The sequence below is a fragment of the Nerophis ophidion genome, linkage group LG16, assembly GCF_033978795.1.
Source record: "Nerophis ophidion isolate RoL-2023_Sa linkage group LG16, RoL_Noph_v1.0, whole genome shotgun sequence".
NCBI classification, from domain to species: Eukaryota; Metazoa; Chordata; class Actinopteri; order Syngnathiformes; family Syngnathidae; genus Nerophis; species Nerophis ophidion.
The window spans coordinates 19191104-19206102 of NC_084626.1; the positions used below are offsets into that span (position 1 = coordinate 19191104).

The window sequence follows — 14999 nt, forward strand, 5'->3', positions numbered from 1 at the left end:
AAGGAAAAAAACACTTTGGCACAAAAAGAGGCAGTGTGCTTCCAGTTCAAAGACGGCTCACCGGGTCATCTGACCAACTCTCACTCAGCACAGATATCATAACTAATCATGTGAATATGGATGTACTTACTTACTACAGAAATTAACTTTTAAAAAGTTTATGAAAAATACATTTACACACGATTACACAGTGCTAAAATGAATATATTCTAGCTATATTAATGATAATAATTAAGTTCCTAAAATGTCCATCAATCCATTTGTACCGCTTATTCCCTTCAGGGTAATGTCAATAAAATTGAATTGCAAATTTGAAAAAACCTGCCCACTTTAATGATAATTTTTGCGCTTAAGAAACTTCTCTATGACTTCAGCCCTAACTTTTAAGGGAATGCTATTAAGTCAGGTTTAAAATTTCACGTTCGATCTCCCAAAAATATAAAATATTTCACAGGGGCTGAAGCGCCTGCAAAATTAGTGATTTTTTGTGCATGTTAGGATCCTCATTAATATGCTCAAAGTGGTAGGATAATAATGAACAAAGCAATTTCAACAAGGCGTACACAGATTTTTGCTACTCGGGCCCTAAGTACTACAAGTATAATAAACTGCAAGTACCAGTACTAGGAGCAAGTCAGATGTGCTGCTGTACAAGAAACATGTGATGTGATTGAATATGATTGACAAACTTTGTTCAAATCAAATTTTTCATTAAAGCATTCTTTGGAGAGAAGGATGAAACTGTACAATATACATGTGATGTGATTGAATATGATTGACAAACTTTGTTCAAATCAAATGTTTCATTAAAGCATTCTTTGGAGAGAAGGATGAAACATTTGTGACAGACACACACAAGATGAAGTAACACATTTTACTTGTGAGCAGTTTGTCAATAGTACACATCAAACACTTCCTTACTTTTTCCAATTACCATTAGCATTAAGAATATGATATATGGGAAACAAACATTGAATATTGCTGTCGAGCAAACTAAACATAAAACTTTTGTTAAAAAACTAAGAATTGGTTGGACAAAAGTCAGCAGGCTTTGTTCCTGATCAAGCTGCATATAAATACACAAGCGGGAACAACCTCACCAATTCATATTACAACTTGAAGGACAAACATGTACATTCGCTTGCAAAATAAAGATATAAAAATAATCATAGTCTTGTGTCAGTGTGAGTGTTGATTAGCTGCTAATATATTAAATCCAGAAGTCAGTAGTTATTTTGTCTGTAAACAAAACATGTTCCATATTGGTAGCAGGCAGGTGAAGTAGTCATCATGCAGATTACATGCTAGCACGCAGTAAATAGCTTTCTTTTAGCACAGTAGTCTTTCTCTTTGCTTACCTGCTTTAGACGAGGAAATACCTACGTTAATTGCAAATATTTATGTCAATGAGTACATATGGAGGAATTGGTTAGGTTATTTGCAAATTTTTAGCACATATATTTTATGATTTGCATGATATTCCTTTTTTACTGAAATTAGGAAAACATGCATATCAGTCTTATACCTATAGAGAGAAATGTGTTTTATGCACACAAACAAAAAAAACATTGGCAAACAAAAATCATGGAAACAATATAACCTCAATCTTGTGGTTGGGGCCTCCTTGCAACAATATGTTAGAAGGCTCTTTGTCAGTCTGGTATGATGGCGGGACTGCTCACTACTTCCGCCCTCATCACGTTTGGAGGTAAAATACAATTGATGTGTCAAACGGTACTAAAGCATTGATATATTAGGAAACACAAGGACTGATACTGTTTCTTTCGATGTTTGCGTCACTTTATGGAAAAAAACATGTCACCGATACAGCTGCTGTGTGTGTGCTGTTTTTGTTTGAAAACGCTTCTATCGGCTCACAAGTAACAGATCGCACTGAACAAAGTCAGAGGAGTGGCACGTTTGTCATCGGTTTTTGTCACCATTAGTAATGTAAATTGGACTAAGAAAAAATAATAATTCCCAAGTGTGGGATCATAATGATCTTTAGCACCAAATAAGGTAAATATTCCTTTTTAGTGCTACCATTTGGCTCATTAACCAGAGTTGCACAGCTATTCATTTGTATATAAAAAAAAAGGAAGAAATTATTTTTGCTAACCAATAATTTTATTTGCAGGTCATACATAATGCTTGAGAAGATGGCAGGTGGAGCTATTAGGAAACACCAATACAGTGTCAATACAGCCAGTGAGTGTGCCACACACTCACTAAGGCCTCATTAAACCATTGCTTGAAAATACGGAAGGTTAGGGGTGAGCGATGCTGACCTATATAAAGGATTCTAACATAGTATTGTACAGAAAAGGCCCCGCTCACAAGATTAAAGTTGAGTTGTAACAAAAAAAAGGATTTGCAACCAAAACATTTTTGTTAAAATAAAAGCATTTTTTTTTGTTTGCTAATATTTTTTGTTGATGACCCATTTTTGGTTGCATATGGAGACATAATTTTCTCTCCATTCATACCACAGCTGAAAAAGGTCGATATTGTTGTAAATAAACAAAAAGCTGAGAGATCAACTTGATCTTTTGTCCTTAAGAGAAACTACAGTCCTTCTGTGGAAGCGAACGGGCAGGTTGAATTTTTACATAGAACTCCTAGGTAATATTTCTTTTTAGCTTTGTCTTTTAACAACAAAGTTGCAGCATGATGAAAGAAAGTCATAATGAAAAACAGGCCTCGTTAGTAAGAATAAAAAAAGCTGTGTAGCCAAATGAGAACTTCTTTTTGTAGAACCAGTGTTGGGCAGAGTATTTCTGCTTTGTGTACAGTGACATGTTAATAATAATAATAACAATATTACTATTACTACAGACATGCTTGAGAGATGCTTAGGGTCCCGGGGCCCCTCCTTCCTCCACGGTGGCAGGCGGGTTGGGGTCTTTGTGGAACGAAGTCTCCTTGTAGATGAACCAACAGTTACCTGCCCAAAGGATCACATTTAAAAAGCCAAAAATCTGTGGAAAGAAAGAAATGTATTATAAATTTACTTTGTTGATCATTTTATGTATGAATATTTAGCACAATAACCAGAAAGAATACTCAAATACGTAAATGCAAATGTAAATTCATACATATTCCAAATGTAAACTACTTGTATTAAGTGTACATTTATACATGTACACACTAATATTTATTGTGTAAAGTATACATTTATGCATGTCCTACACTTACATTACCTGTATAAAGTGTACATTTACATATGTACCAAACTAACAGTACTTTTATAAAGTGTACATTTACACATGTACAAACTAAAACTAATAGTATAAACTGTACATTCATACCTACACAATAACATGTAAAAACTATACATTCATACACTTACATTACCTGTATAAAGTGTACATTTACATATGTACCACACTAACAGTACTTTTATAAAGTGTGTATTTACACATGTACAAACTAACACTATTAGTATAAACTGTAAATTCATACATGCACACAATAACACATGTAAGAACTATACATTCATACATAAACACACTAACACTATTTCTAAACTGTACATTCAATGAATGTACAAACTGTACATGTATGAATTGCATTCAAACATGTGCATACCAACACTGCTTGTAAAAAGTGTTCATTTAAGAATGTACACACTTAAACTACTTGTATAAAGTGTACATTTTTACATGTACCACGCTAACACTACTAATATAAAGTGTACATTTATACATGCACCACACCAACACTACTAGTATAAAGTGTACATTTATAGATGTACCACACCAACACTACTAGTATATAGTGTACATTTATAGATGTACCACACCAACACTCCTAGTATAAAGTGTACATTTATAGATGTACCACACCAACATTACTAGTATATAGTGTACATTTATAGATGTACCACACCAACACTACTAGTATATAGTATAAATTTATAGATGTACCACACCAACACTACTAGTATATAGTGTACAATTATAGATGTACACTACTGGTACAAAGTGTACATTTATAGATTGTACCACACCAAGACTAATATAAAGAGCACATTTATACATTTAAACACTAACACTACTTGAATAAAGTGTACAATTTAGGGGTGTAACAATTAATTTTAACAATGATTACAGTTGATATATGTGGTTGTTGATACAATTCACAGAATTTATTATTTTAGAAAAATATGATAGCGTTGGCCCTGTGACGAGGTGGCGACTTGTCCAGTGTGTACCAACGTTGCGCCCAATTGTAGCTGAGATAGGTTCAAGCACCCCCCGCGACACAGAAAGGGATAAGTGTTAGAAAACGGATGGATGGATGGATGATACGAAACGATTTAGTGAGTTGAAATCAATTCAGTATTTGTATTTTTTTGTCAAGCATTGTGACTGTGAAATAAATTCTGGATACTGGACACTGCATGAGACATTTTATGTATTCCTGTTATTATTTGTAAGGGAATTATGTATAAATGAAAATTGGATACAAACAAATAAGTAAACAACAGTTAATGGCCAATGATTTCACACTTTATTTTGAATAAAGTGCAACCAACACTTTAGGTTGAATTTACAAGAGTAAACCTTCTCTGCTTACATTTTCAACATTCAAGCAATTTTCAATAAAACTGCAAGAACCAACACTTAAACAAAATATTTACCTGCGATATAAAGTTCCCCGGCCCTGTTATACAGTATCTTTTCTCTGCCCTTGCGTCGCAGATGACGGACAGGGTTCCTATTAATGGTGTTGTTCAATTCCTTATGCATTCCTTTATGCATCTCTTCAATTTATTTATTTCTAATCAAATGACTTCTCCTTGTGTTTCAGAAGTTGGCGCGTCGTCTTAACTTGCTCCGCTGTCATTTCTATTGAGTCGGTTTCATCTTTTGTGGCTTAAAGTTGTGTTGCGGCTTTATCATTGTGTGGGGTCATTTGTATTTATTGTGGCTTTTGCAATCATGTTGTAACTGAACGGTATGGTTTTGTAATACCCGGCAGTGGATAGGAAGAGACACAGTCAGAGATACACTCTCAGATGCTTTCTTAACAAGCGGTAACAAACTCAGAGAGTCACACATACATACAACAGCTGCTGTTAGGCACAACTCACGTTTAAACACTGAACACAGACACCCAAACCCTTGGGGGCCTTTGTTTATTTTGCCACTCTCGCACACGCTACACACACAACCGCACCACCTGTTAAACCTACAAAGACACACGTCACAGATATTACGCTATTGCCTGGTGGCGTTTGCGTTTGTTATGACCTATTTTCGACCACCGCATATTTGCCATTTTTATTTTGATGATGCCACAGAAGGGAAAATAGACTTAACAATTAAAATTATTACTATTACAAGTGCTAAACTTCATATAAATTCTCCCGGTCTTAAATCCAATGTTTTCCTTTTTCTAGTATCAATAAAATCCATCGATTCTTTTTTAAAACGATCTTGGATCAATACCCATTTCTTGGAAGGCAAACTTGCAACCACAGATCAACATACTTGAACTTTAGGAATATAAATCGATCTATCGATCAATCGTTGCACTCATAGTACATTTATATATGTACCACAATAACACTACTTGTATAAAGTGTACATTTATACATGTACCAAACTAACAATACATGTATAAAGTGTACATTCATACATGTATAACCAAACTAAAACAACTTGAATAAAGTGTACATTTACAAGTAGTGTTAGTGTGGTACATGCATATGATTTTAAAAATCATCAAAGGAAAGGCAAATGAATATGTTCAAGCTGAGCTTGATTTACCACTGAGGCATTGAGGCGACCCATGGAGGGAAACTCTCCAGGCTGGCAGAATGTACAATTCTCCACAAGGTGTTGAGGGTTGGTGGCCCATTTGACATCAGTCAGGCCTTTGCCCCAGGCTGAAGAGGACACAAGCCACAGGAAGGCGAAGGCAGCGGTCAGCACCAAATCCTAGTAGAATGCAAATAAGCAATGCATAAGCAGTGGATGTACATTCTATGCTTTCTGTAGTAAGAGTTGCTACATTTTTACAAATTACATTTCAGTAACAAATTCAATGTAATTTGTCAATCTTATACATTTACATTCACATGGATGCTGCAGGTTCAAATTGGCTGGCTGGTTAGTCTGCTTTTTCAAGCACTGTCATGAGCTCACTTTTCTATTCAATTCCTCTAAAATATTTTCAAGTTTTCTGTACTAAGTGACGACAGAAATATTCTGTAAATAAAGCAGAACAACATTTTGCAAAACAGTCATCCAAATAATTACATGAGGAAGTATTTGGTGAATACATACTCACTCAATGTGGAAGTGAAATGTTATAAAAGGTTTGATCAAGTCAAATTAGTTCAAAAGAGACCAATGATAGGTATGAAAAACACTAACCTATTTATTATTGAACATCTTGAGAGGACTTATGCTGTCTTTAAGTTGAAGTGGGTGGTAACTGTTTTTGTCAACACCTATTGGCCACAATAATTAGATAGGTTACGCTTATGATGCAAGAAGTTGGGTGAGGTGGGGACGTTTGTTATTGGAAACTTTCTAATACACTTCTGTTTTGAACTATAATTATCTGATACATGTTTCTATCGACAATTTTGCTGTTTCAGACTGCAATACTGTTCAATGAAGGACGCTTGTTCCAAGTATGTCTTACGTGCTATATTGTGCTTAGCTGTTGTGTAGTTGCCAACTCTAGCCTACCATGTATACTTTTTGTAAATGACTTGACTAAAATAGAGGAAACGACCAACATTGTGTGCTTATTGGAGGACATGTACATTTTAACTGGCTGTCCAGCTTTGCACAAGTAAACACACTGAAGGACTGCTTGTGTCGGACATTTTCATGCCATCCCATACAATCCCATACTTGTTTTATTGCAATATCGGATCTGGGGACCGCTAATTAACGTATTTTTTTGGATTATAAGTCTCAGTTTTTTTCATAGTTGTGCGACTTATACTCAGGAGTGACTTATGTGTGAAATTATTAACACATTACCGTAAAATATCAAAATATCAAATAATATTATTTAGCTACTCCTCTCTGAGCTGCCACCTTACCGTGGTAGAGGAGTTTGCGTGTCCCAATGATCCTAGGAGCTATGTTGTCTGGTAGGGTCTCCCAAGGCAAACTGGTCCTAGGTGAGGGACCAGACAAAGAGCAGCTCGAAAACCTCTATGAAAAGTAAAAACAAAGGACCCAGATTTCCCTCGCCCGGACGCGGGTCACCGGGGCTCCCTGCTGGGGCCAGGCCCGGAGGTGGGGCACGATGGCCCATGTACCCATGGGGCCCGGCCGGGCACAGCCCGAAGAGGCAACGTGGGTCCCCCCTCCAATGGGCTCACCACCCATAGCAGGGGCCATAGAGGTCGGGTGCAATGTGAGCTGGGCGGCAGCCGAAGGCAGGGCACTTGGCGGTCCGATCCTCGGCTACATAAGCTCGCTCTTGGGACGTGGAACGTCACCTCACTGGGGGGAAAGGAGCCTGAGCTAGTGCGCGAAGTAGAGAAATTCCGGCTGGATGTAGTCGGACTCACTTCGACGCACAGCAAGGGCTCTGGAACCACTTCTCTTGAAAGGGGCTGGACTCTCTTTCACTCTGGCGTGGCCGGCAGTGAGAGGCGACGGGCTGGGGTGGCAATTCTGGTTGCCCCCCGGCTTAAAGCCTGCACGTTGGAGTTCAACCCAGTGGACGAAAGGGTAGCTACGCTCCGCCTTCGGGTGGGGGGACGGGTCCTGACTGTTGTTTGCGCTTACGCACCAAACAACAGTTCAGAATACCCACCCTTTTTGGGTACACTCGAGGGAGTACTGGAGAGTGCTCCCCGGGTGATTCCCTTGTTCTGCTGGGGGACTTCAACGCTCATGTTGGTAACTACAGTGAAACCTGGAGAGGCGTGATTGGGAAGAATGGTCGCCCGGATCTGAACCCGAGTGGTGTTTTGTTATTGGACTTCTGTGCTCGTCACAGTTTGTCCATAACAAACACCATGTTCAAACATAAGGGTGTCCATATGTGCACTTGGCACCAGGACACCCTAGGCCGCAGTTCCATGATCGACTTTGTAGTTGTGTCATCGGATTTGCGGCCTCATGTTTTGGACACTCGGGTAAAGAGAGGGGCGGAGCTTTCTACCGATCACCACCTGGTGGTGAGTTGGCTGCGATGGTGGGGGAGGGTGCCGGACAGACCTGGCAGGCCCAAACGCATTGTGAGGGTTTGCTGGGAACGTCTGGCAGAGTCTCCTGTCAGAGAAAATTTCAATTCCCACCTCCGGAGGAACTTTGAACATGTCACGAGGGAGGTGCTGGACATTGAGTCCGGGTGGACCATGTTCCGCACCTCTATTGTCGAGGCGGCTGATCGGAGCTCTGGCCGCAAGGTAGTTGGTGCTTGTCGTGGCGGTAATCCTAGAACCCGCTGGTGGACACCAGCGGTGAGGGATGCCGTCAAGCTGAAGAAGGAGTCCTACCGGGTTCTTTTGGCTCATAGGACTCCAGAGACAGTGGACAGGTACCGACAGGCCAAGCGGTGTGCAGCTTCGGCGGTCACAGAGGCAAAAACTCGGACATGGGAAGAGTTTGGGGAAGCCATGGAAAATGACTTCCGGATGGCTTCGAAGCGATTCTGGACCACCATCCGCCGCCTCAGGAAGGGGAAGCAGTGCACTGTCAACACCGTGTATGGTGCGGATGGTGTTCTGTTGACCTCAACTGCGGATGTTGTGGATAGGTGGAAGGAATACTTTGAAGATCTCCTCAATCCCACCAACTCGTCTTCCTATGAGGAAGCAGTGCCTGGGGAACCTGTAGTGGACTCTCCTATTTCTGGGGCTGAGGTTGCTGAGGTAGTTAAAAGGCTCCTCGGTGGCAAGGCCCCAGGGGTGGATGAGATCCGCCCGGAGTTCCTTAAGGCTCTGGATGCTGTGGGGCTGTCTTGGTTGACAAGACTCTGCAGCACCGCGTGGACATCGGGGGCGGTACCTCTGGATTGGCAGACCGGGGGGGTGGTCCCTCTCTTTAAGAAGGGGGACCGGAGGGTGTGTTCCAACTGTCGTGGGATCACACTCCTCAGCCTTCCCAGTAAGGTTTATTCGGGTGTACTGGAGAGGAGACTACGCCGGATAGTCGAACCTCGGATTCAGGAGGAACAGTGTGGTTTTCGTCCTGGTCGTGGAACTGTGGACCAGCTCTATACTCTCGGCAGGGTTCTTGAGGGTGCATGGGAGTTTGCCCAACCAGTCTACATGTGCTTTGTGGACTTGGAGAATGCATTCGACCGTGTCCCTCGGGAAGTCCTGTGGGGAGTGCTCAGAGAGTATGGGGTATCGGACTGTCTTATTATGGCAGTCCGATCCCTGTACGATCAGTGTCAAAGCTTGGTCCGCATTGCTGGCAGTAAGTCGGACACGTTTCCAGTGAGGGTTGGACACCGCCAAGGTTGCCGTTTGTCACCGATTCTGTTCATAACTTTTATGGACAGAATTTCTAGGCACAGTCAAGGCGTTGAGGGGTTCCGGTTTGGTGGCCGCGGGATTAGGTCTTTGCTTTTTGCAGACGATGTGGTCCTGTTGGCTTCATCTGGCCGGGATCTTCAGCTCTCGCTGGATCGGTTCGCAGCCGAGTGTGAAGCGGCCGGAATGAGAATCAGCACCTCCAAATCCGAGTCCATGGTTCTCTCCCGGAAAAGGGTGGAGTGCCATCTCCGGGTTGGGGAGGAGACCCTCCCCCAAGTGGAGGAGTTCAAGTACCTAGGAGTCTTGTTCACGAGTGGGGGAAGAGTGGATCGTGAGATCGACAGGCGGATCGGTGCGGCGTCTTCAGTAATGTGGACGTTGTACCGATCTGTTGTGGTGAAGAAGGAGCTGAGCCGGAAGGCAAAGCTCTCAATTTACCGGTCGATCTACGTTCCCATCCTCACCTATGGTCATGAGCTTTGGGTCATGACCGAAAGGATAAGATCACGGGTACAAGCGGCCGAAATGAGTTTCCTCCGTCGTGTGGCGGGGCTCTCCCTTAGAGATAGGGTGAGAAGCTCTGCCATCCGGGAGGAACTCAAAGTAAAGCCGCTGCTCCTTCACATCGAGAGGAGCCAGATGAGGTGGTTCGGGCATCTGGTCAGGATGCCACCCGAACGCCTCCCGAGGGAGGTGTTTAGGGCACGTCCAACCGGTAGGAGGCCACGGGGAAGACCCAGGACACGTTGGGAAGACTATGTCTCCCGGCTGGCCTGGGAACGCCTCGGGATCCCCCGGGAAGAGCTAGACGAAGTGGCTGGGGAGAGGGAAGTCTGGGCTTCCCTGCTTAGGCTGCTGCCCCCGCGACCCGACCTCGGATAAGCGGAAGAAGATGGATGGATGGATGGATGGATTATTTAGCTAATTCACGTAAGAGACTAGACGTATAAGATTTCATTGGATTAACGATCAGGAGTGACAGATTCTTTGGTAAACTTATAGCATTTTCTATAAGTTATAATTATCTGAATGACTCGAAGACCTCTATGAAGAAGACAAAACATGGACCCAGATTTCCCTCGCCCGGACGCGGGTCACCGGGGCCCCCTTCTGGAGTCAGGCCCGGAGGTGGGGCACGATGGCGAGCGCCTGGTGGCCGGGCCTGTTCCCATGGGGTCCGGCCGGGCACAGCCCGAAGAGGCAACGTGGGTCCCCCCTCCAATGGGCTCACTACCCATAGCAGGGGCCATAGAGGTCGGGTGCAATGTGAGCTGGGCGGCAGCCGAAGGCAGGGCACTAGGCGGTCCGATCCTCGGCTACATAAGCTAGCTCTTGGGACGTGGAACGTCACCTCACTGGGGGGGAAAGAGCCTGAGCTAGTGCGCGAAGTGGAGAAGTTCTGCCTGGATATAGTCGGACTCACTTCGACGCACAGCAAGGGCTCTGGAACCACTTCTCTCGAGAGGGACTGGACCCTCTTCCACTCTGGCGTTGCCGACAGTGAGAGGCGACGGGCTGGGGTGGCCATTCTGGTTGCCCCCCGGCTTAAAGCCTGCACGTTGGAGTTCAACCCAGTGGACGAAAGGGTAGCCTCCCTTCGCCTTCGGGTGGGGGGACGGGTCCTGACTGTTGTTTGTGCTTACGCACGAAACACCAGTTCAGAGTACCCAGCCTTTTTGGGTACACTCGAGGGAGTACTGGAAAGTGCTCCCCCGGGTGATTCCCTTGTCCTACTGGGGGACTTCAACGCTCATGTTGGCAACGACAGTGAAACCTGGAGAGGCGTGATTGGGAAGAATGGCCGCCCGGATCTGAACCCGAGTGGTGTTTTGCTATTGGACTTTTGTGCTCGTCACAGTTTGTCCATTACAAACACCATGTTCAAACATAAGAGTGTCCATATGTGCACTTGGCACCAGGACACCCTAGGCTGCAGTTCCATGATCGACATTGTAGTTGTGTCATCGGATTTGCGGCCTTATGTTTTGGACGCTCGGGTGAAGAGAGGGGCGGAGCTTTCTACCGATCATCACCTGGTGGTGAGTTGGCTGCGATGGTGGGGGAGGATGCCGGACAGACCTGGCAGGCCCAAACGTATTGTGAGGGTCTGCTGGGAACGTCTGGCAGAGTCTCCTGTCAGAGAAAGTTTCAATTCCCACCTCCGGAATAACTTCGAACATGTCACGAGGGAGGTGCTGGACATTGAGTCCGAGTGGAGCATGTTCCGCACCTCTATTGTCGAGGCGGCTGATCGGAGCTGTGGCCGCAAGGTAGTTGGTGCCTGTCGAGGCAGCAATCCTAAAACCCCTTGGTGGACACCAGCGGTGAGGGATGCCGTCAAGCTGAAGAAGGAGTCCTATCGGGTCCTTTTGGCTCATAGGACTCCGGAGGCAATGGACAGGTACCGACAGGCCAAGCGGTGTGCGGCTTCAGCGGTCGCTGAGGCAAAAACTCGGACATGGGAGGAGTTCGGGGAAGCCATGGAAAACGACTTCCGGACGACTTCGAAGCGATTCTGGACCACTGTCCGCCGCCTCAGGAAGGGGAAGCAGTGCACTATCAACACCGGATGGTGTTCTGCTGACCTCAACTGCGAATGTTGTGGATAAGTGGAAGGAATACTTCGAAGACCTCCTCAATCCCACCAACACGTCTTCCTATGAGGAAGCAGTGCCTGGGGAATCTGTGGTGGACTCTCCTATTTCTGGGGCTGAGGTCGCTGAGGTAGTTAAAAAGCCCCTCGGTGGCAAGGCCCTGGGGGTGGACGAGATCCGCCCGGAGTTCCTTTAGGCTCTGGATGCTGTGGGGCTGTCTTGGTTGACAAGACTCTGCAGCACCGCGTGGACATCGGGGGCGGTACCTCTGAATTGGCAGACCGGGGTGGTGGTTCCTCTCTTTAAGAAGGGGGACCGGAGGGTGTGTTCCAACTATCGTGGGATCACACTCCTCAGCCTTCCCGGTAAGGTTTATTCAGGTGTACTGGAGAGGAGGCTACGCCGGATAGTCGAACCTCGGATTCAGGAGGAACAGTGTGGTTTTCGTCCTGGTCGTGGAACTGTGGACCAGCTCTATACTCTCGGCAGGGTTCTTGAGGGTGCATGGGAGTTTGCCCAACCAGTCTACATGTGCTTTGTGGACTTGGAGAAGGCATTCGACCGTGTCCCTCGGGAAGTCCTGTGGGGAGTGCTCAGAGAGTATGGGGTATCGGACTGTCTTATTGTGGCGGTCCGCTCCCTGTACGATCAGTGCCAGAGCTTAGTCCGCATTGCCGGCAGTAAGTCGGACACATTTCCAGTGAGAGTTGGACTCCGCCAAGGCTGTCCTTTGTCACCGATTCTGTTCATAACTTTTATGGACAGAATTTCTAAGCGCAGTCAAGGCGTTGAGGGGTTCCGGTTTGGTGACCGCAGGATTAGGTCTCTGCTTTTTGCAGATGATGTGGTCCTGATGGCTTCATCTGACCGGGATCTTCAGCTCTTACTGGATTGGTTTGCAGCAGAGTGTGAAGCGACCGGAATGAGAATCAGCACCTCCAAGTCCGAGTCCATGGTTCTCGCCCGGAAAAGGGTGGAGTGCCATCTCCGGGTTGGGGAGGAGACCCTGCCCCAAGTGGAGGAGTTCAAGTACCTAGGAGTCTTGTTCACGAGTGAGGGAAGAGTGGATCGTGAGATCGACAGGCGGATCGGTGCGGCGTCTTCAGTAATGCGGACGTTGTACCGATCCGTTGTGGTGAAGAAAGAGCTGAGCCGGAAGGCAAAGCTCTCAATTTACCGGTCGATCTACGTTCCCATCCTCACATATGGTCATGAGCTTTGGGTCATGACCGAAAGGATAAGATCACGGGTACAAGCGGCCGAAATGAGTTTCCTCCGCCGTGTGGCGGGGCTCTCCCTTAGAGATAGGGTAAGAAGCTCTGCCATCCGGGAGGAACTCAAAGTAAAGCCGCTGCTCCTTCACATCGAGAGGAGCCAGACGAGGTGGCTCGGGCATCTGGTCAGGATGCCACCCGAACGCCTCCCTAGGGAGGTGTTTAGGGCACGTCCAACCGGTAGGAGGCCACGGGGAAGACCCAGGACACGTTGGGAAGACTATGTCTCCCGGCTGGCCTGGGAACGCCTCGGGATCCCCCGGGAAGAGCTAGACGAAGTGGCTGGGGAAAGGGAAGTCTGGGTTTCCCTGCTTAGGTTGTTTCCCCCGTGACCCGACCTCGGATAAGCGGAAGAAGATGGATGGATGGATGAATGACTCTTACCATAATATGTTACGTCAACATACCAGAAATGTTCTCAGTTGGTTATTTATGCGTCATGCAAACCCCGTTTCCATATGAGTTGGGAAATTGTGTTAGATGTAAATATAAACGGAATACAATGATTTGCAAATCCTTTTCAACCCATATTTAGTTGAATACACTACAAAGACAATATATTTGATGTTCAAACTCATAAACTTTATTTTTTTGCAAATAATAATTAACTTAAATATTATGGTTGCAACACGTGCCAAGTAGTTGGGAAAGGGCTTGTTCACCACTGTGTTACATCACCTTTTCTTTTAACAACACTCAATAAACAATTGGGAACTGAAGAAACTAATTGTTAAAGCTTTGAAAGTGGAATTCTTTCTCATTCTTGTTTTATGTAGAGCTTCAGTCGTTCAACAGTCCGGGGTCTCCGCTGTCATATTTTACACTTCATAATGTTCCACACATTTTTGATGGAACACAGGTCTGGACTGCAGGTGGTCCAGGAAAGTACCCGCACTCTTTTACTACGAAACCACGCTGTTGTAACACGTGGCTTGGCATTTTCTTGCTGAAATAAGCAGGGGCGTCCGTGATAACGTTGCTTGGATGACAACATATGTTGCTCCAAAACCTGTATGGACCATTCAGCATTAATGGTGCCTTCACAGATGTGTAAGTTACCCATGCCTTGGGCACTAATACACTCCCATACCATCACAGATGCTGGCTTTTGAACTTTGCACCTATAACAATCAGGATGGTTATTTTCCTCTTTGTTCTGGAGGACACCAAGTCCACAGTTTCAAAATATAATTTGAAATGGGGACTCGTCAGACCACAGAACACATTTCCACTTTGTTATCAGTCCATTTTAGATTAGCTCGGGCCCAGAAAAGCCAGCAGTGTTCCTTGGAGTTGTTTATAAATGGGTTTTGCTTTGCATAGCAGAGTTTTAACTTGCACTTACAGATGTAGCAACCAATTGTAGTTACTGACAGTGGTTTTATGAAATGTTCCTTAGCCCATGTGGTGATATCATTTACACACTGATGTCGGTTTTTGATGCAGTACTGCCTGAGGGTTCAAAGGGCCGTAATATCATCGCTTACGTGCAGTGATTTCTGCAGATTCTCTGAACCTTTTGATGATTTTACGGACCATAGATGGTAAAATCCCTAAATTCCTTGCAATAGCTCGTTGAGAAATGTTGTTCTAAAACTGTTCGACAATTTGCTTACAGTACAAATTGGTGACCCTCGCCCCATCCTTGTTTGTGAATTACTTAACATT

The 14999-nt window shown here is 44.8% G+C and overlaps 2 protein-coding genes across 2 annotated transcripts in view; both read right to left on the bottom strand.

The window, feature by feature from the left end:
* The window catches only part of LOC133535094 (calcium/calmodulin-dependent protein kinase type 1D-like), a 510841-nt gene that overhangs the window by 115497 nt on the left and 380345 nt on the right, over nucleotides 1-14999 (bottom strand). The gene's annotated exons all lie outside the window — the stretch shown is intronic.
* Nucleotides 861-14999, bottom strand: part of sypl2a (synaptophysin-like 2a) — a 36502-nt gene continuing 22363 nt past the window's right edge. Inside the window, exons 5-6 of the mRNA XM_061874547.1 lie at nucleotides 5775-5945; nucleotides 861-2978 (exon numbers count right to left, since the gene is read on the bottom strand). Coding sequence (XP_061730531.1) covers nucleotides 2853-2978; nucleotides 5775-5945 — 297 coding nt within the window. The 3' untranslated portion in view covers nucleotides 861-2852. The remainder of the gene's footprint in view (nucleotides 2979-5774; nucleotides 5946-14999) is intronic.